Genomic DNA, 27,112 nt, shown 5'->3' with positions numbered 1-27,112 from the left:
TCATTCAAAGTCCATTCAGAATACAAAGTTATTGTCCTCACTCTGGCTTGGCTTTGTGAAGCTGTTACATAAGTCAATTCAGATCTCTGACATAACTAAACCAATCTGTGTTTATTACATTGCCCTTGATTGGGTCAAATCTCTCAGGAAAACCTTCCAGTGGCTGGTAGCTCTCATATTGGTTAGGTTATAATTTGAACTTTAAATGCTCATCCAAGGTGTTGAAACCTGTCTCCAGAAAGAGACACAGTATCTGAGATTGCTCCGTGATAATCGAGACTAGAACCCAGAGTGTATTTGCCACTGTCTTGTGTACCAATAGCCACTAGGAAAGAAGAACAGATGAAGCAATAACACCAGAAAGAACAATCACAGTGAGAATGTGAGAAAGCTATTGAGAATGAGAAAGAGAGTAATTGAATTCGTCAGGGAGCATTTTCGCTTCCCTGAAACCTTTCCCCTTTCAACCCAAACATACTTCAGGCCAAAAGCAAATTAGCCAAAGCTTTCAAAGAGCACAAGAAGTTCACTTGCTCTAAAGCATGTAGATCTCTGCCTTAGCTCACTTGGGAAAAATGTTTTTGCGTCCCAAAGCCATTCGAGCAAACATCTCACACTGTCCCTCAAAACGTGCTGTCATTACATTTTTGCAGATGTAATAAGGACACCACAGGGAACATGGCTCTCCTTGGCACTACAGTACTCCCATGAGTAACATCATTTTCACATAAAATCTGGAATCCTTTTTTCCAGAGAGAGATTTCACCAGTCAGGTCTTTCCCCTGGCTGGCATGCTGTTGAAAGCTGAAAGAACTGTACATAGTCAAAATATTTTTCTCTTTGCTCACCTGCTGCCCATTAAGGAGCAAGTAGCCAAAAAGAAGACCCACTTGTTGGGGCAAAAGCTACCTGATTTGAGTTTCCAAAAGTAGCCCCTTCCTAGGTGCCAAATCCAACATGGAGTTGCATGGAGCCATACAACTCTCTCTTCCAAGGAAAAACAACTGGGCTTTCATCACTTCTCTTAACAGAAGGAGGCAAACCCTGTCCTCTGCTGAGAGAAGCAAAACTGGGCTTCCCTTGCTTCTCTTAATAGAAGAAGCTGTTGCACCCCAAGGCAGCGTGAGCACTGGAAACCAAACAGAAACCAATAATCATATAATATCTTTATTAAAACAATAATAAGTTCAGGAAAGAATAAGTAGAAAAGATGAGTGAGCAATAGTCCTTTAAGAAATGGTATGAATTAGTCCCAAGAGTTTAAGAGTTATGTCCAATATTATTGTCCAAAGTCCAGAAACCGAAACATGCTCAAAACTGCTGAGCGGGGAAACAACAAGAAAGCAGGAGTGAATAACAAGGTCCAAAGTCACTAGGAAGTCTTGGATATCAAGGCAGGCAGAGGACGAAGCTGAAAGCAATCTGGATTCAGGAACAAGGCAAGGACGTGAATTTACTCCGGATTAAATTGGGAGTCGTGGCTCGGCTTGGCCACCAGGAACAGGAGACTTGGCTTGGTGAAATCAGGGAACTGGAAACGGTGAAGTGTTCTCATAAGTCGCTACGTTGATTCCACAAATTGTTCACAGTGCAAGACACTTTTATGGAACTTAGATCTAATCACAGCGAAGGGAAACCAACTCCCCAAAGGTTCCCAAGGAAATCTCCTATCCATTATCCCCTCTAGATGCCAAACGTTGACTCCTTTGAAGCTCCTGTTTCTCTGATCTCTGGCGATGCAAAGACTCCCTTCTGTTAAAGGATACATTCCCTGGGGAACTTGGGATATCTGGTTCTACCACGGGAGTAATGTTTTCAGTATCTCTCCCAATTAAGGAAGCATCGGAGCTATCCACAGCTGGGGTCTGTAATTGGAAGGAGCTCGGAGAACTGGGCAAAAGGTCAGAATAAGCTTCATCCTGGTCAAAGTTCATTTCTGAACCGGGTTCAGAACCCAAAAGTGGCTGGGGTATAACAGAAGCAGACAAATGTATCCCTTTACTGAGAGAAGCACAGCCAGGCTTCTATCACTTCTTTCAGAGGAAGAAGCAGACAAACTCATTCCTCTGCTGAGAGAAGCAAAACTAGGCTTCTCTTGCTTTTTTTGACAGAGGCAGCAGACAAACACATTTCTTTACTGAGAGAAGCACAGTTGGTCTTCCATTACTTCTCTTATCAGAAGAAGGAGACAAACTCATTCCTCTTCAGAGAGAAGCACAACTGGGCTTCCATCACTTCTCTAGGCAGAAGAAGCACACAAATTCCCTCTTCTGCTGAAAGAAGTAAAGCTGGGTTTCCATTGCTTCTTGTTGCAAACCCCTTCCTCTGCAGAGACTTCCAACATTTTTTTTCAGCAGAGGAAGAAGTCAAACTCATTCCTTTACTGAGAGGAGTACAGCTGGGCTTCTGTCACTTCTTCCACAGAGGAAGGAGGCAAACTTCTTCTGCTGAGAGAGGCACGTGAGCTTCCCACCAGATTTGATACCAAGGAAGGAGACTTCTTTTGGGATCTCAGTGCAGGCAGCCTGGTTGCCCGCTGCCAGAGCCGGTCCAACAATGAGGCGAATTAAGCGGTCGCTTGGGGCGCAAAACATACGGGGGGCGCAGTCGAGACTGCTTTTTCTGTTGATTTCTTGTAAAACATGATGGTTTGGTGCTTAATTTGTAAGATCTTAATGTAATTTGATGCTTAATAGGCTTTTCTTTAATCCCTCCTTATTATCCAACATTTTTGCTTATCCAACGCTTTTATTTTTCAGTGATTGGTTTTTGGGGGGGGCACCAAAATTCTGTTCGCCTACACTTGAAAATTACCTAGGGCCGGCTTTGCCCGCTGCCCTTGCTTTCATCCATAGGGATGGCCTTCACATATATCTGAAGCCGTGTAACTCATATAATATGCAGGCCTACAATTCCTTTCATAAAATAATCCCTTTTAGCATTTTGGAATATTTTGGAATATGCAAAGCATGTCAGTATCACAATTCTCGCAACAACCTCATGAGATAATCCAGTTGTCAGACTGAGGAGTTTGTGAGGAAAATACCTGAAAGTAAGGGAAACTATCTTGTTTCATTCTATGATTCTAAGAGCTTGTGGTGTTGGCGAAATTTAAACTAGTGAATTGATTTGCTTTGTTCCCTGTCGGCTGTTCTCAGTTGAAAATGTAGGAGATGCAGATCATTTCACAACATTGCATGAAGATCAAATCTGGAGAAGCTGCCTACAAGGACGTGACAGACGGCAGTCCCAGGCCTCCGACATGGGTTCAGCCATGGCCAACTCAAATTTAATTTTCTCTTTCTGCTAAAAATAGTCTGTTGCAAATAAACATACATATAGGGGCAAAGGGGAAGGGCTCTGGGTAAATTGAGTGTGTGAATGTGTGTGTTTTACATCCTGTTGGTGTGTGTGCTTATACTTTTTTATCCATCGTACAACAGCTGTTTTCAGTTCAAGGTTCCACAAGGTACGACAAAGTCACTAAATCCTGTAGTTAGTCTTGATGAGAGCACAGACCCATTGAATCAACTGGATTCACCTCTGTATCAATTCTACATTCAACAACTGATTGTGTGGGTCTGCTCTAGTTGGGAGTAACCAACAGGTTTCCAGCCATACCAATGCACAGTCTTGGATGGCGCTTAGCTATTTATAAGTGTTTTCCATGTCTCACTTGATGCCCTGGGATTATGGAAACAGACCCTGTGATTTATTCCCAATTTCACAAAGGGACAATAAACAGGCAGATATGCCATCAATTGCACTGTGTTCAGCAGAAGTTGCAAAGTGCAAAACAGCCATCACATAAAGACATTAGACCACAACAGCAAGATGTAGCATTTCGGCCATTAGCATTATCGAGATTCAAAGCAATGGATTTCTTTTTCAGGAGAAATGTAATAACATTTTGAAAAACCAACCTTATAATGTCATGATAAAGACATCAAGAAAAAAGAAATTCAATTAATGAAAAGAAAGGCATTTAATTTGTGCTATTCAGAAGCAGTCTGAACAAAACAAAGTTAAGTTTCATGACTTTCAGGTCTGCAGCTGGTCTGACTTCAGAGATCAGGCTAAAATTACTTTTCAGTGTCCCAAGTGCACAAATGTCTGTGAAGCTGGGGTAATGGGAAAGCTCATGTCCGTACTGTTTTATGCTTGTACACTCTGGATTACTTGCACATAAGGGTTCCCTGTTGAAACAGTCAATATCAAGAAGTGTGCAGACATAAACCAGCATCCTGTTTGTGTCATAGGCAACTGCATGTAGAGTAAATTTTATGGACCATATGCCACAAGTATATCTAGTTGTTAATGGCAGAAGTGGAGTTTTCCTTGGCCTAAGTTGTGCCATCAGATCCCTCTTGGAACAGTGATCATGATGTCAGGAGATGATCCTAAGATCTCAGAAGATCTACTGGGATATACATGGGTCATCTCACAATGGATTGACAGAGAAACTTCTCATTAGTGGAAAGGTAAACAACACAGAGTTACTACATTCTATCTTGCCCTTTTCTTTCTGTGCCTTTCCAACGGTCGCTGGTGTCTCATCTCCCATGCCTATGAGTCAATGAACCTGAACTTTAAATGAGTTATTCAAGCTGCTAAACCCTGCTCTCCATAGTTCCAACTCCTTTGGAGTTTGGACCTCCAAAGCCATTGGAATTTACCACTCTGGAAAGCACCATTCCACATGGCTCCACATGAACATCTTCACATTTGTGGATTTAACCATTCTGGGTTTGATAATGTGTGGGTTGTTTGTAGCCATTTCTCAATCTGCCTTACACCATGTTTATTGAGAACCTCAATAAAGCTGGTGTCCGTCTTGAGTGGTGTTCAGCTCAGCCAGGCTTCGTCAGCAATCACATCTTTGATGGCTAAGAGGAAATCTAACTGGATGGATCCTGCCACAAATGCTGATTCTCTCCCTCCTGCCACTATCCCATCCTAACTCTCCCCTTCCCTCCCCAGCAAGTGAGTGAGTGCACATGGGAACACACATGCCCTTCCTGTTCCTTCATCCCATCCCATTTCCCCGCACCTGCCTGAACAAGTGAATTAGTGTACAAGGGAATATGTATGCAACTGGATGCAGTCACCCCATCAACATGGATTTTTCTGTGTGTTACATATAGGAACCTTGAAATATTTGTGGTTTTTCCACTGTTACAAAGGTTCTGCACCCCCAACTCCTGCAGGACTTGAGGTCTGACTGCATTTTTCTTGCTTTCTCCAGCAAACAGTTTCCCAGTCTCTCTAAGGATGTTACTACACTAGCTACATATATCTATGCAATATCACTAACTACCTTGGTTCCATCCTCCAAAGTCCTAGGCTGTGTAGTTTTTTAAAAAAAGCTGCTTGGAATGATTTATTTGGGAAGTGTAGTCCTTTTCCCTGAGGATGATAATTCTCTGGCCTGCAACCAGTTGCGTGATTTTATGCACGTGGAGTGTTGTTACTGGAAATATAGACTGAGTGTATCCAACTGAAGGAGATGGAAGCAAAGATCCGCATGTGGAACACATACTATTGTACACTGGGTGGCATGTACCTAATTTGCAATGTGCTTCTGCTCCTTCGGTAATTGGACCTGAGGACCCTGGCTTTTTCAGCTGCTGCGAAAATGAGGGAAGCCTGGCTTGAGAGCAGTATGTGTGAAAAAGATATTGGAGTCCTTGTGGACAACAAGTTAAACATGAGCCAACAATGTGTTGCAGCGGCAAAAAAAGCCAATGGGATTTTGGCCTGCATAAATAGGAGTATAGTATCTAGATCCAGGGAAGTCATGCTACCCCTCTATTCTGCCTTAGTCAGACCACTGTGTCCAATTCTGGGCACCACAACTTAATGGAGATGTTGACAAGCTGGAATGTGTGCAGAGGAGGGAGACTAAAAGGATCAAAGGTATGGAGAACAAGCCCTATGAGGAGTGGCTTAAAGAGCTGGGCATGTTTAGCCTGCAGAAGAGAAGGCTGAGAGGAGACATGTTGAGAGCCATGTATAAATATGTGAGGGGAAGTCACAGGGAGGAGCGAGCGAGTTTGTTTTCTGCTGCCCTGGAAACTAGGATGCGGAACAATGGCTTCAAACTACAGGAAAGGAGATTCCACCAGAATATTAGGAAGAACCTCTTAACTGTGAGAGCTGTTCAGCAGTGGAACTCTCTGCCCTGGAGTGTGGTGGAGGCTCCTTCTCTGGAGGGTTTTAAGCAGAGGCTGGATGGCCATCTGTCGGGAGTGCTTTGAATGAGATTTTCCTGCTTCTTGGCAGAATGGGGTTGGACTGGATGGCCCATGAGTCTCTTCCAACTCTAGGATTCTATGATGCTATGACCCAAGGCAAAACACACACAGATCTACCAATAACGTACATGATCTAGAAAGAACATATTTTCTTCCGGCATGGGTAAATCACCTATGGATATCGATCCTGTGGATACCAGATCTCAGATACATTGTTGGTTACACATGTTTCTACAAAATCATTTAAATGCTAATTTTTAAAAAAGCAACAACTGGCAAAATCCATGGAGCTGTAATGCAAGGGGTTGCGCTTCTTTAGACTAATTGGGAAGAGCCTTAAGGCAGGAAAAACAAGTAAATACAAATGGAATTTAAAATACACACACAATAATTTTCCTGTCTCTTGGTGTCTTTCCCCGTTCTCTTTGCTTGTGTCTGGATAGTTATGCAAAGCAAGGTCTAGAAGGTTGCTGAAGGGCAGAACAAAAGATCCTTACATTGGGGCTGTGCTGGGGAGGGAGGCAAAAAAAAGTCTTAAAAGTGTAGGATTAAACTGCTAGAGCCTTCATTCTCTATTCTCTTCCTCGGTAACTCGGGGATGATGCTGCAAAGTGGTGCGCATGATCAGGATGTTAAATACTTTTCACTTAGAGGATAATAAATATCACAGGCCCCATTGCACCAATACAAGTTTCAATCTGCAGGAGAACGCCAACACGGCTCTCCCTTCTCTTGCTCTTGTCGGACAAGAGCCAATTTCTCCTTCTCCGGAGGAAACTCCTCCACTGCAGAGGGGTAGCTTTCAAGATGAATGTAGCCCCGGGGATGAATGAAGCCAGGAATAGTGTCTCACTTGGGTAGATCAGAAGCCGGCGACTATGAGGCAAGGCGTTCTCTTTTGTAACGCGCAAGTAATTTATTAATGCGTGCTCTGATTCACAAATCACACATACGCACACACAAAAACACACACAAGGAGGGACCCGTTCATTGGCAGAGCAGGGAGGTGGAGAATGAATAAATCTCACTTTGCTTAACAGGGCATTGAGCAGAGCCCAGGAAAATACAATCGTAAATACTCTCCGCAGCGGTGCATAGGAAGGAGAAGCTGGCAGGCTGTATCGCAGAGATTGGAAACTTGCTATCAGTACTGGGATGTTGAAGTCCACTGGTGGGCAAATGTGGCCCATGGGCCAAACGTGTCCATACCTGGGCAGAACTGGATCATGCACTTGGCATGAAGACTGTGCTCAATGCGTTGTCAAAGGCTTTCATGGCTGGGATCACAAGGTTGTTGTATGTTTTCCAGGCTGTATGGCCATGTTCCAGAAGTATTCTCTCCTGACATTTTGCCCACATCTATGGCAGGCAACCTCACAACCTCTGAGGATGCCTGCCATAGATGTGGGCGAAACGTCAGGAGAGAATACTTCTGGAACATGGCCATACAGCCTGGAAAACATACAACAACCTTGTTCTCAATGGGTTTCAGCCCATATGGATGATGGTGCCTCAGGCACACATTCGTAGAGCCACATGCCATGGCTTTTTGCACTGTGATCATGTCAAGAGGAAAATTGCCCCAGGCAGGGAGGACTTCTGATTTAATTCCTCTGCCACACTCTCCATAAGTGTTGGTAGTGTTTATTGCTTATCTTCCATTCCATTTTGCACCTGAGGAGCAAATGAACAGGCAGCTGATGCCTTGGCATCACTAGCTGAAAATCTGTATCATTACATAGCATAAACTTTCATATACAGTAGAGCAGGGGTCCCCAAACTAAGGCCCGGGGGCCGAATGTGGCCCTCCAAGGTAATTTACCTGGCCCCCGCCCTCATTTATAATATAATATTTTTATATCAGTTTTAATAATATAATATATTGTATATACATATAATATTGATAAGAATATTATCATTTTATACAATATAATACTAACAATAATACCATATAATAATATTAATTATATGTTATATATTACATATAATATTACAGTATAGTGGTATAGTTCAATATAGTATAATGCTAATATTGTGCTATGCTAATAATATATTGTATGTACATACAGCTTCTCTGAGTTCCCTTTGGGGTGAGAAGGGTGGGATATAAATGTAGTAAATAAATGTAGTAAATGAATCAATAAATCATTTTGGACTTAGGCTCGCCCAAAGTCTGAAATGACTTGAAGACACACAACAACAACAACAACAAGAACAATCCTAATTAACCTGACTATCTCATTGGCCAGAAGCAGGCCCACACTTCCTACTGAAATCCTGATAGTTTTATGTTGGTTAAAATTATTTTCATTTTTAAATATTGTATTGTTCTTTCATTGTTATTGTTTTGCACTACAAATAAGATATATGCAGTGTGCATAGGAATTTGTTCGGTTTTTGACCCCAAATGATAATTCGGCCCCTCAACAGTCTGAAGGATTGTGGACCGGCCCTCTGCTTAAAAAGTTTGAGGACCCCTGCAGTAGAGTCTCACTTATCCAACATAAACGGGCCGCAGAACGTTGAATAAGCAAATATGTTGGATAATAAGGAGGGATTAAGGAAAAGCCTATTAAAAATCAAATTAGGTTATGATTTTACAAATTAAGCACCAAAACATCATGTTATACAACAAATTTGACAGAAAAAGTAGTTCAATACGCAGTAATGTTATGTTGCAATTACTGTAATTACGACTTTAGCACCAAAATATCATGATATATTGAAAACATTGACTACAAAAATGCGTTGGATAATCCAGAACGTTGGATAAGCGAGTGTTGGATAAGTGAGACTCTACTGTAGTTACTTTGGCCTCATCTACACTAATTGCTTAATATTGTGGCCACATGCATCATGCTGAACTAACTTACTTACTTACTTACTTGGGTTGTTATATGTTTTCTGGGCTGTATGGCCATGTTCTAGAAGTATTCTCTCCTGACATTTCGCCCACATCTATGGCAGGCATCCTCAGAGGTTGTGAGGTATATGGAAAAACTAAGCAATGAAGGTTTATATATATCTGTGGAAAGTCCAGGGTGAGAGAAGAACTCTTGTCAGTTGGAGGCCAGTGTGAATGTTGTAGATAACCACCTTAATTAGCATTGAATAGCTTCATCTCCTGGCTTCTTCCTCCCTGGGGGCATCCTTTGTTCAGAGTCGTTAGCTGCCCCTGGTTCTTATGTCTGGAACTCCTCTGTTTTCAGAGTGTTGCTTCTTATTTACTGTTCTGATTTTGGAGTTTTGTAATACTGGTAGCCAGATTTTGTTCATTTTCATGGTTTCCTCCTTTCTGTTGAAGTTGTCCACATGCTTGTGAATTTCAATGGCTTCTCTGTGTAGTCTGACATGATAGTTGTTGGAGTGGTCAAGCATTTCTGTGTTCTCAAATAATATACTGTGTCCAGGTTGGTTCATCAAGTGCTCTGCTATGGCTGATTTCTCTGGTTGAATTAGTCTGCAGGGCCTTTCATGTTCTTTGACTCATGTTTGGGCATTGCTACATTTGGTGGTCCCTATGTAGACAGTCAAAAACAGAGGAATTCCATACAAGAAACAATCAGGGCCAGCTAATCACCTCCCAACAAAGGATTCCCCCAGGCAGGAAGCAGCCAGGCCTTGAAGCTGCAAGGCTATTCAATGCTAATCAAGGTGGTCAGTTACAACATTCACACTTGCCTCAAACAGACAAGAGTTATTTCTCCCAACCTGGACTGTCCACAGATATATAAACCGCACTTGCTTAGTTTCCAACAGACCTCATAACCTCTGAAGATGCCTGCCATAGATGTGGGTGAAACATCAGGAAAAAAAATGCTTCTGGAACATGGTCATACAGCCCAGAAAACACACAACAACCCAGTGATTCTGGCCGTGAAAGCCTTCGACACCTTCTTGAACTTTCTCACCTAGTGTTTCTCAAACTGCTGAGATTACACTAATTTTTCTCCCCAGTGATACTGAATTAATGCTGAGAGTTTGCAAAAGTTTGGAGTGTGGAAAAGGAGAGATAAACAACTGTGGCAGATTTGAGGGCTAGTCATCTCCCTTTAGACTAGGGGTCCCCAAACTAAGGCCCGGGGGCCACATGCGGCCCCTCAAAGCCATTTATCCGGCCCCCGCTACGGCAGCTCCCTCCCTCCGTCACCTGGTGCGCACCTTCCAAAGCTTTGCTTATTTATAATGGTATTTTAATTATTATTTAATTAATTATTAATTATTAAGGGGTGCTTTGCTAGTGTTTTTGGTGCAAAAAGTGCAGAAGGGGGTTGGACTAAATAGTGCAAGGGGTCTCTTCCAACTCTCTTTGTTGTTGGTGGTGTTGGTGCTGGTGTTGTTATTATTATTGGCACAAAGACATATTATAACACAGCAAATGAGATATATATGCTGGATTTCGAATCACAAAATCACAAGTTGAACACTTCCCAAGCGTTTAGGACTCTGTGATTTTTATTATTATTATTATTATTATTATTATTATTATTATTATTATTATTATTATTTTGTTATGACACAGCAAACAAGATAGATATGCTGGATTTCGTATCACAAAATCACAAGTCGAACACTTCCCAAGTGTCTAGGACTGTGTGATGTATTTTCGGATGATGCGCGCAGATCCCAGTAGGGTGCCCTTTTGCAGTTGGCAGATCGTAATTTTGTCAATGTCTATGGTTTCCAAATGCTGGCTGAGATCTTTTGGCACGGCACCCAGTGTGCCCATCACCACCGGGACCACCTGCACTGGTTTCTGCCAGAGTCTTTGAAGTTCAATCTTGAGGTCCTGATAGCGGCTGAGTTTTTCCTGTTGTTTTTTGTCAATGCGACTGTCACCTGGGATGGCAACATCAATGATTTAAACCTTTTTCTTTTCCACAACTGTGATGTCTGGTGTGTTGTGTTCCAGAACTTTGTCAATCTGGATCCGGAAGTCCCACAATATCTTTGTATGTTCATTTTCCAATACTTTTGCAGGTTTGTGATCCCACCAGTTCTTTGCTGCTTATTATTAACAACATTGAGGCTGGGTGGCCATCTGTCAGAGGTGCTTTGTTTGTGCTTTTGGTGCACAAAGGCAGAAGGGGGTTGAACTAAATGGCCCAAGGAGTCTCTTTCAACCCTCTTTATTATTTTGATGATGATGATGATGATGATGATGATGATGATGATGAACATTGGGGCTGTATTTGTTCCCATTTTGTTTTTTTACTTCAAAATAAGATATGTGCAGTGTGCATATGAATTTGTTCATAGTTTTTTTTAAAACGGTCTGAGAGACCGTGAACTGGCCCCCTGTTTAAAAAGTTTGGGGACCCCTGCTTTAGACTCTTTGTAAAATAAATGCAGTTTGAAACCAGTTTAACTGCCACGGCTCAATGCTATGGAATCCTGGGATTTGTAGTTTAGTGAGGCACCAGCACTTCTTTGCAGAGAAGGCTAAAAATCTTGTTAATTTTCTGCTCCCCAGATGCCATACTATTGAGCCATGGTGATTAAAGTGGTGTCGAATTGCATTGATTCTACAGTACGGCACATAATTATGGGCTTTGTGGCATTGGAGGCACCTTAAGCCGTGATGTTGTTTTCCTCTTAAAAGCATCCAAGAACTCTCTGTGCGTGTGTGTTTCAGTCTTGTCTTTGGGACTTCCATCTTCGCATGCCCACCAGTGCTCCTGCCACGCTGTTTTGACTCCTCGCCTTAGCAGTGGTCCCTTGGAAGCGCATGTTATTTACCCATAATACAAATTATCACCCCAGTCACGCAGAGTCATGATTCATCTAAAATTAAAAGATACCGAGGTCTGAGTCAGACAGTTATTCTTAGAGTTCTCCGGGCAAGGGTCCATTCGGATCCGGAGAGAGCAAGAGCGCCCCCTGCTGGAAAAAGAGGGCCAATGCCACACGGAGGAAGGAAGCAATTAATGAGCGCGGATTAAGAGGGACAAATGAGGATTAGCCTCCCCAGGGAAAACATTCCACATTTTCCTTGCTTATCATGCTGCAATCAAAAGATTGGCTTTGCGGCGTTGATTTCCTATTTCTAAAGATAAGCTCTGGGAGGATAATGCTATTTAAGCCGAGTTTTCTCAATTGCTTTTGCAAATTACTTCGCATTTCAGAACGGACAACACGTCAAGGACAGGAAAGTTTTGGCCTATGAATATCTCCCCGACACAGTCAGAGAAATGTTGCATCTAAAGGGAGTAATGGGAACATACTACAGTAGAGTCTCACTTATCCAACAGTCGCTTATCCAACGTTCTGGATTATCCAACGCATTTTTGTAGTCGATGTTTTCAATAAATCGTGATATTTTGGTGCTAAATTCGTAAATACAGTAATTACAAGCATTATTTTATATTGAACTACTTTTTCTATCAAATTTGTATAATACAAATTTGTTGTATAACATGATGTTTTGGTGTTTAATTTGTAAAATCATAACCTAATTTGATGTTTAATAGGTTTTTCCTTAATCCCTCCTTATTATTCAACATATTTGCTTATCCAACGTTCTGCCGGTCCGTTTATGTTGGATAAGTGAGATTCTACTGTACTTTGAACTAACAGTTCTGGACGCTTGGTTTAGAATTTGGGAAAAGTACTTTTGGGATGAACATAGAGACCTCCAGCCAGCATGGCTTGGACAAGTTGATGGAGTCCCACCTTTTTTTGGCAAAAGGAAAGTTCTGAAATGCAAAAATCCCAAAATCTCAGAGGGTGATCCATTTTGGTGCAGCATCTCAATGTGTTGTGATGTCATTTTTAGTCAAGAAAATTACGAATATTGTTTATATCCCAAATCAGAGACTATTCCTAACACTCATAATTTAGATTTTGTGGATATTTGTGGCCATCTTTATGTCACAGGTGGCACAGTGTGTTAAAGCGCTGAGCTGCTGAACTTTCAGACCGAAAGGTCCCAGGTTCAAATCCGGTGAGTGGAGTGAGCGCTCACTGTTAGTTCCAGCTTCTGCCAACCTAGCAGTTCGAAAACATGCCAATGTGAGTAGATCAATAGGTACCGCTCTGGCAGGAAGGTAGCGGTGCTCCATGCAGTCATGTCGGCCACATGACCTTGGAGGTGTCTACGGACAACGCTGACTCTTTGGCTTAGAAATGGAGATGAGCATCAACCCCCAGAGTCGGACACGACTGAACTTAACGTCAGGGGAAACTTTTACCTTTACTAAATGTTTCTTACATTTACCTTTACTAAATGTTTCTTACATCCCTAATTGGGTTTTTGTGAATTTGATGGATATTCTTTTTATCTCAATCAGGATTATGTGAATATACAGTAGAGTCTCACTTTTCCAACATAAATGGGCCAGCAGAACGTTGGATAAGTGAATATGTTGGATAATAAGGAGGCTGTGGCGCAGACAGGAGAGCAATGAATCACTGACTAGGAGGTCATAAGTTCGAGGCCCCCTCGGAGCTATGTTTGTTGTTTGTCTTTGTCCAATGTTAAAAAGGCATTGAATGTTTGCCTGATGTGTGTAACGTGATCCGCCCTGAGTCCCCTTCGGGGCGAGAAGGGCGGAATATAAATGCTGTAAATTAAGGAAAAGTCTATTAAACATCAAATTAGGTTATGATTTTACAAATTAAGCACCAAAACATCATGTTATACAACAAATTTGACAGGAAAAGTAATTCAATACGCAATAATACTATGTAGTAATTACTGTATTTACAAATTTAGCACCAAAATATCACGATGTTTTGAAAACATTGACTACAAAAATGTGTTGGATAATCCAGAACGTTGGATAAGTGAGTGTTGGATAAGTGAGACTCTACTGTACCTAAAATCCCTAACTGGGTTTTTTTTGTACAGTAAATGTTTATGAATATTCCTTTCCTTGTAGAACTCTATCACCCCTTTCCACCTGTTACTAAGGAGGCTGTTCAGGTCTTGAACCAGGGCTTGGCAGCTGTGTCGGACTGGATGAGGGTGAACAAATTGAAACTGAATCCAGACAAAACAGAGGTCCTACTGGTCAGTTGAAAGGCCAAACAGGGCATAGGGTTACAGTCTGTGGTGGATGGAGTTACACTCTCCCTGAAGACACAGGTTTGCAGCTTGGGAGTGATCCTAGATTCATTGTTGAGCCTGGAATCCCAGGTCGTGGTGGTGTCCAGGGGAGCTTTTGTACAACTAAAACTTGTGCACCAATTGTGCCCATATCTTGAGAAGGCCGATTTGGCCACAGTATTCCAGGCTCTTGTTACATCCTGAATAGATTACTGCAACACACTCTTCATTGGTTGCCTTTAAAGGCTGTTTGGAAGCTCCAAATGGTCCAATGGGCGGCAGCCAGTTTGCTCACCGGAGTGGCGTACAGGGAGCATACAACTCCCTGCTACATCAGCTCCACTGGCTGCCAGTCTGCTACCAAACACAATTCAAAGTGCTGGCTTTAGCCTATAAAGCCCAAAATGGTTCAGGCCCAGCTTAACTGTCTGAACATATCTTCCTCTATGAACTATTGTGGAGATTAAAATTGTCAGGAGAGCCCCTGCTCTTGGTCCCACCACCTTTCCAAGCACGATTGGTGTGGGCGAGAGACAGGGCCTTCTCATTGGTGGCCCCCCATCTGTGGAACTCCCTCCTTAATGAAATCAGGTCAGCCCCCTCCCTCCTGTCCTTTAGGAAAATACCCAAAAAATAATAAATAATAATAAAACTTTATTTGTATTCCGCCCTATCTCCCCATGGTTGTGGGACCAAACATTCGATCAGCAGACGCAGCGATAATAATGAGAATGATTTATGTTACTGACAATGGACAGACCTTGGATTATGACTTTGAACTTGTGTAATTTTAAATAGATGTTTTTATAATTGATGTTTTAACTATTTGTTTTGACTGTAATTGTTATTATAATTATCATATATACTCGAGTATAAGCCAACCCAAATATAAGCCGAGGCACCTAATTTTGCCACAAAAAAACTGGGAAAACACTGACTCCAGTATAAGCCGAGGATGATAAATTTCAGAATAAAAATAGATACCAATAAAATTACATTAATTGAGGCATCAGTAGGTTAAATGATTTTGAATATTTACATAAAGCTCAAATTTAAGATAAGACTGTCCAACTCTGATCAAATCATTATTCTCATCTTCTTCAATGTAAATGTGCTTATGTATCCTTTTAATAATAATAGAGTAAAATAATACATGTAATAATAAATAGAGTAAAATAATAAATGCAATAATAATAATAATAATAATAATATCAGAGTTAGACATTGACAAAATTACGATTGCCAACTGCAAAAGGCCACCCTACTGGGATCTGTGTGCATCATCTGAAAATACATCACACAGTCCTAGACACTCGGGAAGTGTTCGACTTGTGATTTTGTGAAATCCAGCATATCTATCTTGTTTGCTGTGTCATACAATAAAATAAGATCAGAGTGAAATAATAAATGTATTAATAATAATAAAAATAAAGTTTAAAAAATGTAATAGTAGCAACAATAATAGAGAAAAAATAAATGTAATAATACCAATAATAATAGAGTAAAACAATAAATGTACCATATATTCTCGAGTATAAGCTGACCCAAATATAAGCCAACCAGGACCCTCACCCAAGTATAAGCCAAGGGGGGCTTTTTCAGTCTTAAAAAAAGGGCTGAAAAACTAGGCTTATACTCGAGTATATACAGTATATGTGTTTGCCGGTTGTGAGACTACCCTGAGTCACCCTGAAAGACAGGATATAAATGTATGAAATAAATAAATAAATATCTATAATTATTCTTAACTGGTACTCATCTATATATATAAAAGGGTAATGAAATTTCGGCCTAGGACAAAACAACAAAACTACACATCCCAGAAACACTAAACTTGGCAGCACAACCCCTCATCCATGCCTCTACGTTCATACAACAAAAAGAAAAGAAAGAATAGTCCTAATTAGAGGGAGAGGAAGAATTGTTTTTATCCAATTGCTGCCAGTTATAAGGCTAAGCTCCGTCCACTTGGTCTCTTAGCAACCCACTCAGCCCAGGAGACAGGCAGAGTTAGGCCTCACTTAGGCCTCTTCCACACTGCCTATAAAATACAGATTATCTGATTTGAACTGGATTATATGGCAGTGTAGACTCAAGGCCCTTCCACACAGCTATATAACCCATTTATAATGGACTTAATGTAAGGTAAAACCTTTACCCTTTACCTTAACTACCACCAATTCCTCAATAGTTTATTTCCCATACCACCATACTTCGCCACAGCAACGCGTGGCCGGGCACAGCTAGTACTAACTAAAGGTATAAGTGACCATCATCTGACTCCACTTCTTACGTTATCCTTTTGCTTTCTTCTCTATTCAGGTTCCTATTTCCCTTCCGTGAAGCCTGAAGGAATGTCTTTCAAGATCATCTTCTGGCTGGGATACTTCAACAGCTGCGTGAACCCTATCATCTACCCTTGTTCGAGCAAAGAGTTCAAAAGAGCTTTCATTCGCCTACTCAAGTGTCAGTGTCGTCGGAGGAGAAGACCCATCTGGAGGGTCTACGACAACCATTGGCGAGGTGCCTCCGTCAACGGTTCCGGCCAAGACTCGGAGCGGGATTTGCAGTCGAGAGTTTCGACCACCAACGGGTCATTCATATTGAACTCCAGCAGCTTGGAGAGCTCGAGCAAAAGGAGAACTCTGAACTTCAAGCGGTGGAGGATGTTCTCCCCTTTCCAAAAGCCAACACAGTTGAAAGAGAAAATGAACAGCCTCTCAAACAAGATCCGGGGAGGGTCCATCAAAGGCGGTGTGTCGGCCTCCTACAAGACCGAGGTGGAGTCGGTCTCCATAGGGATCCCAAACGAGTTCATGGAGTGCATTGACTATCAAGTCTATGACGACTTAACAGACTCCGAGTCCTCTGGACTGAAAGAAACAGATATTTAACATTAGCAGGGATAAACATTAGGACCCCCTTGGGGTTTCATTTTGTTGTGTCTGTGTCTTAACATGCGGGTCAGCTGTCAGAGGTGGATGGGGTCCATACCTGAGACAGGTAGGCTGGAGGAGGCCCAAAGCTCACTTGAGAGAGCTCAGGCTTGGCCTACAGAAGGTTGAAGGCCAACATCACCAACATCTCCAGTCAGCAAAGGGCCTCGGCCTAGTCATGCTGAGTAGAACATCCCCTTTGCTAAGACCTCCAAAAACTACTTGACACCAGTGTCAACCATACTGAGCTGGAAAGACCCATGGTCCGACTCAATATGGAGCACTGTCCTCTGGGCTTTTGGGGAGCGTGATATAGCACTTTGTATATGGCCAGGTACCTCATGGAGGACAAAGTGCTATTGGCCATGAAACAGGCAAGAATTCTATGAATTCTGGGATTGGTCAATGAATATGTCGAATAGGTGGACCAATGTATACTACAAAACAATGAGAAATATCTCATTCCTTTGTAGTTTAGATAAGGGTGAAGTCTTGGTATCCAGGCAAAAAACCCCTGTTATTTTCAACAGGACCATCTGGCCCCTCAAAAATGGCCATGATGTGCTGAGATGTCCAACAATAAAGTATGCAAATTCATAAATAAGGGTTTCCTTAAACTCACCCAACAATGCTTCATTAGGAACTAAGTTATCTCCAGAAATCTGGATCTGAGGTCATGGGAGAGCAGAAAGCCAATGAGAGGATTTCAAGCAGAGTGATAGATAACCAATCAGAACAACATGTATTTGATCAAACTACTAGATTTCTGGGATGGTGAGTAATGAGTTTCTCGATTAGTACAACATGCCCCTGTTTATTTTGCTGTTGTTTGTAAGGATCACTAGGCGAGGGGGTATTTTCTTGAAGAATAAGTAGAACTCCCCATGGTTTGAAGATAACCATAACTAATATTTCAATCATTACTATTATTTATATCAATGAGGGCTGGAACCCTGTTTTTAGAATAAGGGCTGGAAACGTGTGTGAGTTTTTTTGAGGATTCAAGTCTTCGGGAATCCAAAGGTGATGATGACTAACATTTGCTTTTTATCAAATACTGAGAAACAGTATATTCCTCCCACTTTTACATGGGTTAGGGGTTCAGAAGAGGTTCAACTTCTGGTAGAGTGGAGGACCTAGAGATACCGAAAGAAAACATATTAATAAAATCCGCAAATAATCAAATCCAGAAAAAGTAAACCTGCAAATGTGGAGGGCCAGCTATCTAGGGCAGGGGTTCTCAACCTGTGGGTCCCCAGATGTTTTGGCCTATAACGCCCAGAAATCCCAGCCAGTCTACCAGCTGTTAGGATTTCTGGGATTTGAAGGCCAAAACATCTGGGGACCCACAGGCTGAGAACCACTGATCTAGGGCAATCCAGCCAGAATGATCCCACAGTAGCCATTTTTTAAAAAGAAAAATGTAAGGAGTGGAGATAGTGCATCAAAAAGGACAGGAGCCAAAAACACTGGAAACTTCATAAAGGTGATTTAACCATGTCACCAAGATCCCATTCATTAATTATCCTTCCAAAACTTCCCAACATTTACAACTGATTGCAGAAATATGGAAAAATTCATTTCGGCACCGTGACCGGACAGAAATCAATAATTCTCCATTGCGCTGTTTGCATTCGCCTCCTGCTCCCCAATTCCCAAACATGTGGAAACTGACAGCGTTTCCTTGATGGAGAGGGGAGCACACTCTGCACATGTTCAGGAGGCATCTCCCTTGTTGTATTTTTAAAGCACATACTCCAAGTATTAAACCTGAGCCTTCAAACGGGTCTCCGGAATAAAACAAATCCAGAGTAAAGTCAAATGCTGAGAGGAGGTGGTAAGAGATTGGGGTTTTCCTCTGCTACCTGCTTGATGCCTTCAGGTATAGTCCAAAATGTTCTCTCCTTGCCAGTATTGAAGAAATACTCAGGTTGTTCATATAGTTTTTGTAAAAGGAACGAAGAGTGCTGTTTTGTTCTTTGACTCAGGCAGCAAAATGCCTTATGCCATCCTTTCTCTGCAAAGAGCCCACAGATGTCAGGTGGAAGCAAGCTTGTTTTTTGCTGCTCCAGAGACATGAACAAATGGACAAGAAAAGAAACGAAATTCCATCTAAACATTAGTAAGAACTTTTTTAACTATAAAAACAATAGAACAACCTGCCTTGTGGGGAAGTGGATCTTCCTTCTCCGGAGGCCTTGAAACAGAGTCTTGATGGGCATCTTTCTTTTAACTGCAATGGCTCAATGTTATAGAAATGTGGGAGTTGTCATTTGGCAAGGCTCCAGCACTCTTTGCAAAACTGCAAAGCCTTGTAAAACTGCAACTCTGACGACACCATAACATTTTACTATTCGAATCAAACTTACTCTTTGCATAAATTTGAGGAAAGAGATCTTTTGATTCACCAAACGTGTCCATTAAAAAAAAAAGCCCTGGAAATGATTGAATATCCATTGCAATCAAATCCTGTAGTATCATATCAGTGTACCACCCAGGAATTTTGCACTGCATGCCATAGACATTGCACATTTTGAACCCTTTAGGGCAAAAGCCTGTCATTTTATTAGTCATTCAAATGAACCATTTCAAAGACAAGCTCTCTTCGCTTAGGATGTCCCAGTGGTTTCATGCAAAACTTTGGCCAGGGGCCAGTGCAATTTCAATAGCCCATCGAAAACTTTGCCCAGGAAAATATCTACAGGCGATGTTCAATGACCCCGGTGCTATTTCCAGCTCTGGGGTTTGATGCACAGTTTCCATACAACTTAATTGGCTGGCTCCTGCCCAAGTTCAGATACATGGCAGAGGTGGGGCTGGAAGGAGAGTTCCCATCAAGAGGAAATGTGGCCATTGACTTGAGCAACACGAGGCTCTCAGGGTTTACTTACCCTCTGGTTGTTGCTTTTGAATATTACTTGATAAAGCTGCCTGTTTTCTCCAAAACACACACAGAGGAACGGTGGACCAGAGGCGGTTGTGCCAGGCCAATGTTGCCAAATCTGTTGGGAAAATATTTTGACAAACAACAAAATAGCTGCCTATGATTCATCCAATCAGCTCTGGCTTTGGCAGAGAAGGAAACAAAACACATACGGATAGACTTCTCTCTGTGTCCCATGTTTTGTTTTCTTCAAAACGATATCAGGAGTTTTACACAAAACATCTTCTTTTGCCAAAAGGCCCCAAAGTGCTAAATCCCATTAAAAAGGCAGCAAGAGCCTCTTATGGATTCACCCAGCGTGTAGGTGATTCTGGAAATCGTTTATTTGTGCATGCAAGAATGAAATGTGAGTAAAGATTTACTACATTATCTGGAATTGTCCAGGCAGCAGCCTTCAGTATAAAGCAAACTCAGGAAGTGAGAAACATGTCTTTTTGGGCGCTGGAGCAGCGAAGGATAGATTAATCAATAGCTAACTCCTGAAGTCAACGGGAAACGAAACCCACCTCCAGTCCTTAACCACTAAGTGCATTGTGATTCTGAAATATACAAAGCTTTGATCATAACAAAGAGCTGTCTGTAATGTTGCCCAGACCATAAGAAATATGTTTAAACTCATGAATGAAATTCGTTTTTGCCATCCCTCAATGCAATTGGCCTTTGGTGCTGCTTTAGGTAAGAACAGTCAGTTCAGAAACATATCCCCTGCTGTTATGGGGTCTGTACTACATGGAGAAGCTGAAGGTGTACAGAAACTATCCAGAGCAAGATCCAAAGGCTATATTATTTGGTTTCCCTGCAGTGCCCTACTGATGGCGTTTTTACCTTCAAGTCACCTTCAACTTATGTTGAGCCTAAGAATGAGAGACCTCCTAAAGCCTCTGACATCAATTGCCTGCTCAGGTTTTGCAAACTCAGGCTTCCCTGATAGATCCTGTCCACCTCCAAGGCAGTCTCCCTCTTTTCCTACTGCCTTCCACTCTACTGAGTGAGCATGATCATCTTTTCCATTGAGTCACACCATCTTATGATACCTCCAAAGTATGATAACCGCCATTTAATTCCAAACGCCCACAACCTCTCCATGTCTGGTATCCATGCCAGCTCACACTTCCATGGAAAAGAGCCAATTGCTTACATGCAGGCAGATGTAGGTTTTCTTAAGGACCCTTCTCACATAGCCACCATATCCTTTGGGTCAACAAGGTTGGGCAACCCAATGCCCCTCCTTGTCATGGGTGGCCAAATTCATGAGACATTCAAGCAGGATTTACCTGGAGATCACAAGAGTGGATCTCCAGGTCGCAGCGCATTCCAATACATCCAGCTATGGCTTGTTTGCGTGTGTTTGTGCGTGCGCCAAAAGTGGCAGGGCTCCCAGCTTCTCGTGAGATGGTCGTGTTAAGCCTGTCTTGTGAATGCTCCCGGACCATAAGAGACCAATGTACAAAAAACTTCTCACTGCAGAATAGGTTGGTGGAACCAGTCTCCATCAAAGCAGGAGGCAAAAGGGATCGTATGACAATCCAACCAAAATCGACAGAGATACAGCACCACTCTTACCTTCAGCAACAGGTTGACAATAAATTCTTGGTGTGATTCTGCTCTGATAGTATGCTCAAGGATTCACGGCCATTTCTTCAGGCCTTGATCCAGAGAAGAGTCACTCACGAAGTAGGAAAGAACCACCCACTAAGCAAGACCTTCTCTTGGTCCTTCTTTGTTGAAGAGACAAGCCACTTTTCCATTCTTCAAAAGGCTTCCTTCTTTGACAATAGGACCAAAAGAAAAGACCAACTGAGGGTCCTGCTTTCCATCATGAAAATAACAGGCAGGAATAGTCAATTCTTTCCTTTTCTGTTATATAAGGCTCAGATCGGTACAGTTGGCTGGAGTCCATGCGTCAGCTCGATCTCGCAACAAAGGCAAAAGATATAAGAGAACTTCATCCGCAGTTCTGCCAGACTGATATTTTATAACCTTTCTATTTTATGGTTTACAGACGTGTACATAGGTGTACATTTCCTTTTAATGAATCTTTGGGTATTTTATGTCTTGTTCTCTTTTTCCCCCTTCCCTTCTTTTTGGAAATCTGCAAGTGTATTTATTAGCTGGAGTGAGGTTTTCTTTCCTATGGCTTGATGCGAATTCTGCTGGGTCGATTTATGTAAACCTTTGCAAAACCAGAATGCACATTATCTTTTGTTTATTTGTACCAAATACACAGACGAGTCCGCCTAAGGAAATGCATTGTTTCAAATGTGTGGTGCTTTTCTTTTCTTTATCAGCCATACGGCTGTGAAGTTTCCCTAGTATGAGAGTTATCTAGGAAATTGAAAGCAAACCTATAGCTTCCTAACCACCTTATCAGATTGAGAAATTTCCCAGTCATAGGACACTAGCTTCTTTTCAAACTTAGAGAGACACGAAGCTCATCATGTGAGTAAAACTACTTCTGAACATCATGGATAGATAGACCTCCGTGGTTGAAAAGAGGCAGAAGTGTCCTGAAAGGAGGGAACAACAACAACAACAACAACAACAACAACAACAACAACAACAACACTTTATTTATATACCGCTCTATCTCCCATAGAACTCCCACCTCTTATCACACTTTGCTTGAATCTTTACAACTGAAAAACAGTTGGGGGAACCAGCAAAGGTTTTCCATCCTGTTTCATTGCCCAACCATCAGCAATCTCTTGTATCCTATGGGCTTTGGGGCAGAACAATATTATCCCATGGAAAGAAGTGGTTTTAAACTGGTGTCAGTCTCCATTACTGTAAGGGGCTTTGGACAGGGTAAGGGATCTCTTAGATTTCAGATATTGTTGTTTCTCCTGATTTTTTTTAAAAAAGCAATACTGACCATGTGATGAATGTAAGATGAATGTATTGCCAGCTCTTAGGTTTCCATGTTTGAGTGTAATGGGGAGGCAGAGCTCGAAACAGAATTGCTGACGGTGTAAGAGGGGCAATCCCCTACACCCATGCTTTCCCATCTCAGTGTGATAAGGTCATAAGAGTCAGCATGGTGTAGTGGTTTACTAGTTGGATTAATAGTCTGGAAGACCAAGATTCAAATATCCCTGCAGCCATGGGTGGCCTTTGTCAGGGGGTAATCAGCTCTGAACCACCCTGATTTATTGGTGAGTCAGGCCTCTCACCAATCCATCCTCGGTCAGACTGCTTAAGCATCTGGCTAAGCAGCACCGACAAACAACACCACAGTCATAATTCAGCTGATGACAGCGGTTCCAAGACTTTATTATCAATACAGACTATTTACAACTACAAAGTCCATCGCTCATAGGACCCATGCTTCCCTAAGCAAGGCAAAGCATGTCCTCTCTCTTTGCCGACAGAAGACTTGATCTACTGGCTAGGCAGGCTATCATTCAAGTTGGCCTGCCATTAACCTGTGTGCTGCTGGAAAGCATACCGGAATACACAGTTGCAAAAAGCTCCAACAGCAAAACACTTGATTCAACATTTCACCCTTACACCAAAATACACCAAAATACACCAATAACCTTGGCTAAGCTACTCTCCCTCAGCCTTAGAGGAAGACAATGGCCAACTTCTTCTGAATAAATCTGGCCAAGAAAACCCTTTTATGGGTCACCATGAATCAAAGGTAACTTGAAGTCACCTATTAGCCACAGTAGCAAGAAGTTATGGAACAGGTAAGACCTCGAAGAAAAGCCCAAAAGAGTTTTAGTAACGCTGTTGGAAATTCATGGGGACAACTCTAGACAGTCTCACCAAATGATGGTCTGCTTTTGAAAGCTCCTCACCATCTAAGTGTCTCAGCATCTAGAAAACATCAAGACAGTGGTGCATCCTTAGCTAAGTTACATGCCAATTTTATAAGCAGGTTTATTACATGATGTGCTAGCTTCTTACACACAGAAAGAGTTCCCCATTCAAAAAATACCATAGGGTTGTTGTATGTATTCCGGGCTGTATGGCCATGTTCTAGAAGCATTCTCTCCTGACATTTCACCCACATCTATGGCAGGCATCCTCAGAGGTTGTGAGACATGGAGAAACTAGGCAAGAAAGGTTAATATTTATATATACAGTAGAGTCTCACTTATCCAAAGTAAACAGGCCGGCAGAACGTTGGATAAGCGAATATGTTGGATAATAAGGAGATATTAAGGAAAAGCCTATTAAACATCAAATTAGGTTATGATTTTACAAATTAAGCACCAAAACATCATGTTATACAACAAATTTGGCAGAAAAAGTAGTTCAATATGCAGTAATGCTATGTAGTAATTACTGTATTTACGAATTTAGCACCAAAATATCATGATGTATTGAAAATATTGACTACAAAAATGCGTTGGATAATCCAGAACGTTGGATAAGTGAGTGTTGGATAAGTGAGACTCTACTGTATATAAATACCATATTTACAAGTCTGAATATTGAAAATGGGAGCTACCATTCTAATCACATAAATTGGAAGCACATTGTTACCTCTTCATTTTATCTGGGCAAGGTTGTAACCTCATAGTGGTTCTGCCAACAGACAAACAAAACATGCAACCATCTACCTTCTATAAACTCCCAGGAAACATGATCTCCAGCAGAGCAGTTTAGATACAGAATTATGTGGAAAGAGGACATGCCCCAAAAAATAGAATCCTGCCTCCATGAATGAAATGTTCCTTCATTCACCAAATCTCTAGCATTGCCGTCACTTAAAATTTAACTAGAGCATTTGGAAACAGAGTTTAGGCATTCATAGAAAAGGAGGAGGCAAGGCCAACAAAAGAATGCCAACACATCAAATAGGAGTCAATTAATGCAGTTTAACGCCATTTTAAGAATTATGGCTCAATGCTATGAAACCCTGAAAGTTGTAGTTTTGCAAGGACTTCTCTGGCAATGAGGACTCTACAAACTTCAGTTCCCAGGATTCCACAGCATTGAGCCAGGGCAGTTCAAATAGTGTCAGACCACATTTATAGATGCACCCTAGAAAAATGCTAGGTGTGAATGCCTTTCAGTGTCTCTTTGTGCAATGCTAAACATTTGAGACAGAAAATTTCATTTCAAGCGCTGGAATTCTTATTTGGAGTGGGAATATTTTTGTTTTGCTGTGGTTGTATCCTTGCTCCAGCATTAACACTCCAGGGCAGTGATGCAGCCAGAAAAATTTGCACTTGGATTTAATAATCTTGTAGTTGTGTGCACAGTATGTCAGCACATATTATTTACTTCCTTCACAATCAGGTAAGCCGGATCTACCAATTGTGGTGAGTGGAGCCTTAGAAAAGACACCCTGAAGTCCAACTCTGACAGTGCAGAATATGTTTCCATTACTTCTAGTGGTTTCTAGCATTAGAATAAGTTGTAGCATGTGTGTGGAGGAGAGATCTGAGAAGAAGAAAACTGTTTTCAAGATTCACTGGTACCAAGGGAAAACCACAATCTTATTACAATAAGGCTGTTAATTATGGCATGGAAATCTCAGCCCTGCCTTTGCTTGCAGCGGCCACAGTCACGGCAGGTAGAAAGCCATTGATCTCCCTTGTTGTGACTGATATTAACAGGGCATTAAAGATCTCATTAATCCAAACAGAGATGAACCTCATGCTTTTGTTTGGATGGTGTTAAATGAAGTGAGAGCATCCCTTGGGTGGAAGAGTAATAAATGTGCTGCTTCTCCTTTGCTGCTCTTGGAACCTGCACAACCCAATGAGAGAGGAGTCCAGTGAGGTTTCCGTTCCTTCCCCATGGTACTCGCTCAATGTCACTGCCCTTAAAACAGCTAAATAAAGGGAGGAGTTGTTCCCACAGAGGGTTATATAAGCCATGTGTTGTCATAAAGGATGCCTTACAGCATTTGTTTCCATCCCAGCCTGTCCTGAACAGTTGTAGTTATTTAAGAACACGAAATCGATTCTAAAGCAGACGACCTTCACAACAGAAACCCAGTTCATGATATATCAATATAGATTCTATATCCCTGGGTCAGAAGCAAATGCTACATTGATCTATGTGTCTCGTGAATGTTGGATCTGATGCACAACTTGGAAGTATATACTTTGGACCCTTGGAAACCGCTGGTGTTTGTTTCTAGGAAATCCCGTGGGTACCAAAATCCATGGGGTCCAGTAATATACAACAGTGGAGTAAAATAGTGCCCCATAAATAAAAAGGCAAAATCAAGGACTGCCTTTTGGGATTTTTTTAGTATTGTTTTCAAGCTAGGAGCCCCGGTGGCGAAGTGTGTTAAAGCACTGAGCTGCTGAACTTGCAGACCGAAAGGTCCCAGGTTCAAATCCCAGGAGCAGAGTGAGCGCCTGCTGTTGCTCCAGCTTCTGCCAACCTAGCAGTTCGAAAACATGCAAATGTGAGTAGATCAATAGGTACTGCTCCGGCTGGAAGGTAATGGCGCTCCATGCAGTCATGCTGGCCACATGACCTGGAGGTGTCTACAGACAACGCTGGCTCTTCGGCATAGAAATGGAGATGAGCACCAACCCCCAGAGTCAGACATGACTGGACTTAACGTTAGGGGAAACCTTTACCTTTACTTTTCAAGCCATGGATGGTGCAATCAGTAGATGTAGAATCTGTAGCTATTGATGTATCATGATTATATTGGTATATTATGATGGTAAGTACAGTAAAGTCTCGCTTATCCAACCTTCACTTATCCAACATTCTATATTATCCAACACAGTCTGCCTTTTAGTAGTCAGTGTTTTTGTAGTCAATGTTTCAATGTAGTCAAAGAGGCAGTCTGTCATCACTTAGAAAATTAGGAGATATTAGCTAATTCCCCAGAGGACAGGTCAGAATCCAAAATGACCTTAACAGATCAGAGACTGGGCCACAACTAAGAAACTAGATTTCAGCAGGGATAAATGTATGGTACGACACTTAGGCAATAAAAATGAAATGCACA

The 27,112-nt window shown here is 41.8% G+C and overlaps 1 protein-coding gene across 1 annotated transcript in view; it reads left to right on the top strand.

Moving 5' to 3' along the window:
• Positions 1-18,034, top strand: part of adra1d (adrenoceptor alpha 1D) — a 65,883-nt gene extending 47,849 nt beyond the window's left edge. Inside the window, exon 2 of the mRNA XM_003226746.3 lies at positions 16,624-18,034. Coding sequence (XP_003226794.1) covers positions 16,624-17,195 — 572 coding nt within the window. The 3' untranslated portion in view covers positions 17,196-18,034. The remainder of the gene's footprint in view (positions 1-16,623) is intronic.
• The last annotated feature ends 9,078 nt before the right edge of the window (positions 18,035-27,112 follow it).

This window comes from Anolis carolinensis, chromosome 5 (assembly GCF_035594765.1).
Source record: "Anolis carolinensis isolate JA03-04 chromosome 5, rAnoCar3.1.pri, whole genome shotgun sequence".
Lineage (NCBI taxonomy): Eukaryota > Metazoa > Chordata > Lepidosauria > Squamata > Dactyloidae > Anolis > Anolis carolinensis.
Note: the sequence above shows the minus strand (reverse complement) of the source record. Positions and strands in the feature narration are given on the sequence as shown.